General features: G+C 63.2%; 1 protein-coding gene across 3 annotated transcripts in view; it reads left to right on the forward strand.

The window, feature by feature from the left end:
- SCN2B (sodium voltage-gated channel beta subunit 2) overlaps positions 1 to 3,857 on the forward strand; it is a 5,207-nt gene extending 1,350 nt beyond the window's left edge. The window contains exons 2-5 of one of the 3 annotated variants that reach the window (XM_017738443.1): positions 241 to 336; positions 1,288 to 1,454; positions 1,595 to 1,805; positions 1,927 to 3,857. In XM_017738443.1, the coding sequence (XP_017593932.1) occupies positions 1,305 to 1,454; positions 1,595 to 1,805; positions 1,927 to 2,126 (561 nt within the window). In that variant the 5' untranslated portion in view covers positions 241 to 336; positions 1,288 to 1,304 and the 3' untranslated portion in view covers positions 2,127 to 3,857. Of the gene's footprint in view, positions 1 to 229; positions 337 to 1,287; positions 1,455 to 1,594; positions 1,806 to 1,926 lie in introns of those variants that run through there. The other 2 variants (XM_017738444.1, XM_008636939.2) reach the window with 2 other exon arrangements.
- Positions 3,858 to 5,639: the final 1,782 nt, after the last annotated feature.

Genomic DNA, 5,639 nt, shown 5'->3' on the forward strand with positions numbered 1-5,639 from the left:
GGGAGCCCTCCCTGCGCTGGGGCTGGGTGGGGGTTTTTCCCCACAGCTGCCAGCACAGCAAGGAGCCGTCTCCAGGGCTTGGCCGTACCCGAGGGCACCGCTCTGCCTCCAGGGAGCTTCAGGGCGCTGCTGGTTCATACCTCGCAGCGGGACCTGGGGCTCGCCACAGCCGTACCTGCAGCTGGGAAGGGCTCTGCTCCCTGGCTGCAGAGCCTGGCCCCTTTCCTGCCCTGCTTGCAGGCGGAGCGGAGCGGCCAGCGGAGCAGCCCTGACATGCACCCAGCTTGGCCTCGGGAAGAAGGTTTGAGAGCAAAGAGCAGCAGCCCAAGGGGAGAGGTGAGGTGATCATAAAAGCACCTGGGGGCAGCGTCACTGTCCCTGCCCTGTAGGGTGTCACAGCCCCCCTGTACCCGTCGGTCCCTCCCAGGGCTCGCTGTCCCCCTGTCCCTGCGCTTCTCAGGGCTTGGCCTCGTGTTTGCAGCCAGCTTGGCTGTTCCTGTCGCCCAGCCTGGGGACAGGTGCTGGATGCAGGCGCTGGGTTTGGGTCCTGCTGAGGGGAGCTGCAGGGAACAAGTAGAGGAGGGAGCAGGGCAGACCCCCCATTCCTGCCCACTCCCCAGGTGAGTCCTGCCCTGTGAGCTGCACCAGGTAATGCCCCTGTTTCTCAGCAAGGCCGGGGAGCAGGGACTGGCCTTGCTCCCCCAGCAGCGACTGAGATCTTGCTCTGGTCGTTCCCAGCTGGAGAATCCTTGCATGGGCACTGCTGGCAGGGGAAAGCATCTGCATTCCCCCCCCGAAGCCCCTGGGGCCGGCCCTGGCAGATCCCAGCCCTCGCTGCCGTAGCTGTGTCCTGCTGGGAATGAAATGTGATGAGCGCAGCCATAAATTCCGTGTGGCTGTGGCGCCGGGCCCCCGAGCTGACACTGCAGCCTCGCACAGCGCCATCGATCCCGCAGCAGCACAGCCCCGGGGGACGGCCGGGAGCAGGGCTGGCCTGCAGGCAGCAGCATTCAGCACCGGGGATGGCACAGGAGGCTCATCAGCCCTGCCAGCGCAGGGATGATGCTTTTCCTGTGCAGCCAAGGGACGGTGCCGGGGCTGGGGGCTGCTCCTCTTGTTCCTGCTGGGCAGGGGAATTCCGGTCCTGGCTGGATGCAGAGTGCGTGGATGTGCCTGGAAGGCAGTGCCAGGCCCGAGGGAGAGCTCTGTGCAGGCAGGGCAGGATGGGGACATGGGCTCACAGGACGGCTGCCTGTGACACCCCCCTAATTCATCTGCGTTTGGCAGCACCCCCGGGACTGGGCATGGAGGTCATGGCCCCTGCCACCATCAATGCCTTGAATGGCTCCTCTGTGAAGCTCTCCTGCACCTTCAACTCCTGCTACAAGGTGGAGAACAAGCAGTTTTCCCTCAACTGGACGTACCAGGAGTGCAGTAACTGCTCGGAGGAGCTGGTGAGTCTCACTGGGGATCTGGGACCACCTCAAAGGGTGTTCCTCGGAGTTCCTTACAGGGCGGCGTGTGCAGGGAGGGGGTGCCTGGCTGGGGAATGAGCCCGTGGGGTGCCTCACCTGCTGTCCCCACGGCTGCCCAGTTCCTGCAGTTCCGCACGAAGATCATGAACAAGCAGCTGGACCGCTTCGGGAACCGCGTGGAGTTCACCGGCAACCCCGCCAAGTACGACGTGTCCTTCACCCTCAAAAACGTGCAGCTGGAGGACGAGGGCACCTACAACTGCTACGTCCTGAACCCCCCAGACCGGCACCGGGGCCACGGCAAGATCAGCCTGAAGGTGCTCACCAAAGGTCAGTGGTCCCCTGTGCTGCAGGGCACCCACGGGTGCAGGGTTTGCTCCCAGAGCCCTGCCCGTTCCCAGCCATTCCCGCTGGACACTGTGTGCCCTGAGCTCCTGCCATGTGTCCCCAGAGCCCCCGAAGCACGACTCGACAGTGGCCGTCATCGTGGGCGCCTCTGTGGGCGGCTTCTTGGCCGTGGTGATCCTGGTGCTGATGGTGGTGAAATGCGTGCGCCGGAAAAAGCAGCAGAGGCTCAACACGGACGACCAGAAGACGGAGGAGGAAGGGAAGACGGACGGCGAAGGCAACCCGGACGAGGGCACCAAGTAACGCCCCCCTGCTCGCCCCTCCCTCCTCTCCCCTGTACAGCGTGACCCTCTTGATGTGCTTCCCAGAGCAAGGATTTCTGTCTCCCCAGAGCATCCCTCCTTCCATCCAAACACCCAACCCAGCCTGGAGCAGGGCGCAGAGGGAAGGTCCCTGGAGCCTGGCTGTGCTGGGCAGGGCTGGGGAGGGGGGGCTGCAGCCCCTGAGGCTGAGCTGGGACCAGCCTGTCCCCTGCTCTGAGTGCCAGAGAGTCGTGAGGAGGTGCTGGGGACAGGCTGGGGCAGGTGGGACAGGGAAGGACTGCAGCAGGGGGTGCCAGGAGGGGCAGAGGGCTCTGGAGAGCCCCGTGCCCCATTGTCTGCTCTCTGTCTCAGTAGAAGATGCGAGCAGGGGCCAGCAGTCTGCCCTGGGGGTCACAGCTCATCCCGAGGTGCTCCTGCTGTGCCTGGGCCACTGGCACTGGCGTTCCCATCCCGAGGGATTCCGATGGCTTCCAGTCTCCTCCTTGCAAGCTCGTGCTCCTCAGGGACTGTCCCAGGCTGCTCAGAAGTCAGGGGCCAAGGCCATGAGCACACCTGGTATCTTGGAGCTTTGCGGTGTTTGGGAACCATTGATGGCTCTAGGTGTGCAAGGGATGGACCCTTCTGCCTCTCGGGCTGTTTTTGGGTCTGAGCATCTCAGCCCAAGGTGCTGGGCTGACGTTTTTGTGCTTGTTTCCTTCTTGGGGAGGGTGATTGTGGTGGGAAATGTCCTGCTGATTTGTCAGACTGAGGTGGTGGAGACAAAGAGCTGCTCAGAGGAAGAGCAGCTTTTGGGCACTTGCTGGGAAGGACTGGGCACAACAGCAGGCCCGGAGTTAGGACAGCTCTGTCACCCTGGAGCAGCCCTGTCATGCTGAGACTGCCTCCTCCAGCCTCCCCACAGAGCACTGCACACCTGTAACTGCCACGGCAATGCACTGCCAGCGTGCCCAGCCCCGTGTGCCACCTGCCTCCCCTGCAGGTGAGCTGTGCTGGGCAGCACCAGGGGTTCAGGCAGGGAATGACCCAGGGCAGTGTCCCCTGTGGCACCGGGCCTGAGCTTTTCTTCTCCCGTGGCTGCCAGGAGGGGGACAGTGCACGGAGCCACGGGGGACACTGCCCAGGGGCAGGTGGTGGAGGTCCCGTCACCCACGAGCAGCACTGCCCGGGGAGAAGGGAGACCTTTGCAGTGTCCCTGTGGAGAGAAGGGACACCTTTGCCATGTCCCTGTGCAGGTGCCACCCCGGCAATGCCATCAGGCCCCAGGGATGGCAGGACAGCTGTGCCCTCCCTGCTCTGCCCCATCGCTTTCCACCCCAGCCCTACGTGCCCTGTCCATCCCACTCGACCCCCCTGGGCTCCTCCCTGCTCCCCTCAAAAAAAAATGTGCCGTGTCCCACGCGTGGCTCCCTTCCCCGGGCCCTGCTGCCCAGGGAGGGCCGGGCTGTCCCCGCACCCCCGCACAGTGCCAGCGGTGCCCCGTGCCGCAGGGCTCCCGCACCGCCTTCCGCCAGAGCCGGGCTGTCCCTGGCTGCTGGTGGGACTGAGCCAGCACCTCGGGGGTACAGAGGCCTCTGAGTGTTGCACATGACCAGTCTTGCATCTGCCTTTCATTTCTTTCGTGCACTATCCTTGGATTGCAACTTGCCAATGCATCTGTCTGTACATGGCTGTACACAGCAGAGACAAATACAGATCTGTACACACAGGAGGAGCTGCTGTGGGTCGTGCTGGGGCCTTGGGTGTGCGCCTTCCCCTTGCCGAGCACTCTGCCGAGCGCAGGATGTTTTTATTGCTCTTTGTACAGTCAAACAAACGAAAGAACAACAAAACACCGACTTTGCCCTCGATGCTTTTGTGCCGCTGCCTGGAGGGGCAGGATGGGTCCCTCATCTGCTCTGCCTGGAGGGATGAGCCCGCTCCAGTGTGGAGCTCTGTCCTGCTGGGGTGCTTTGGGTGCTGAGGGAGCCCAGGGCACCCTGTGTGTCCACAGCTCTGTCCCTGGGAGCCGTCGCAGAGCCAGGGCAGTGCTGGGGGTGGGAGTGTGGCCAGTGCTGCCCCAGCCTCCCCACAGGGAGATTTCAGGGGTGCTCCACACCCACTGCAGGCCCTCCAGGACCTGTGCCCTGTCAGCTTCTCCACCTGTGCTTCTCAGAGAGCTTGGATTGATGGCTGCTCTCGGCAGGTAAGGCTCAGCAGGCTCCAGCAGAGCCCAGGGCATGTGCTGGGTGATGGACACCCGTAACCAGCTGTTCTCCCAACCCAGCAACGCCGTGGGGATGCTCCGGAGCAGCACGACACAACTGGGGCACAGTTAATAGGCACATCCATCAGTTCACCCACCGTGGAGACACGAGGGAAGCTCTGACAGCCGCCCTCTGCTGTGCCTCTCCCTGCTGCCCTTCACTCGGGGCTGCCGAGTGCTGGCGCATCCCAGTTCCTCACACGAGCAGGGTCTGGCCACACACTGCCCCAAGGCACTGCCACCACCTCTTTCCACCTTCCAGCTGTGCCTTGCCCCCTCCCCAGCCCCCTGCCTTTCTCAGCTCACCGCTGTTCCCAGCAGCAGTGCCAGTGGGATGAGCTCTCGCAGTGTCCCTGTCCCTGCCCGCCCGGACACTGCGCCCTGGACACCTCAGCGTGGGGTCAGTGCTGCGGAAAACTTCCAGCTCCCCATGGCACCTCTCCCTCCCTGAGGAAGGGCACCCAAATCACCTCCACTGTGCTGCTGACACAGTCCTGCAGTGCTGGGCTGCTGCCGGGGGGTGCAGCCAATCGATCCCTGGCCCATGGCACTGAACAACTTTGCCATGCAGGGAGCAGCGGCTCCTCAGAGGAGGACATGGAGTTATCCGAACCCAGCTTCAGGGGGTCAAATGCAGTCACAGGCAAAGGGGATGGGGGACCCTCAGCTTGGCACTTTCAGGATACTTCTTAGAATGTTGCTGGCAAAAAACTTGAGGGAAGCGGTGGGATCACAGAGGAGACCCCATGGGACACAAGAAGGGTGAATTCTCGTCACTGCAGGGGACTGAGGGCAGTGACAGCAACCCCCCAGCACTGGGGCTTCACGGATTCACCAGAACCAGGGACATTTCTTGTTACAGAACAAGAACATTTCTTCGGGCCAGGTGGGATTACAGATGTTAAAGAACAAGAGAAGGGGTGGGAGGTGGCAGGGACCTCTGCCTGGTCCTGTGCAGTCACGGGGGACTGCTGGGGTGTCTCAGGGAGAGTCCAGAGCCACAGTCCCTGCAATGCCGCCCTGCTCCTGGGGCTGGAAGGAATGAGGGGGCACCTGGAAAGGGAACAGCCTGGGGCAGTGAGGCCCGGGGCAGTGAGGGGTGTGAAGGGCAGCTCTGGGGGGACAGAGTGGGGACGGTTCATTGGAGGTGGCCTCGGGCTGTGCAGGGTCAGGAACAAACTTTCTCCTGGGATACAGCAGGGTTGCCTCAGCGGTTCTTGCAGATGCTCTGCAGTGGCTGGCGGGGGACAC

The sequence above is a fragment of the Corvus brachyrhynchos genome, unplaced genomic scaffold (genome assembly GCF_000691975.1).
Source record: "Corvus brachyrhynchos isolate BGI_N302 unplaced genomic scaffold, ASM69197v1 scaffold46, whole genome shotgun sequence".
Taxonomy (NCBI): Eukaryota; Metazoa; Chordata; class Aves; order Passeriformes; family Corvidae; genus Corvus; species Corvus brachyrhynchos.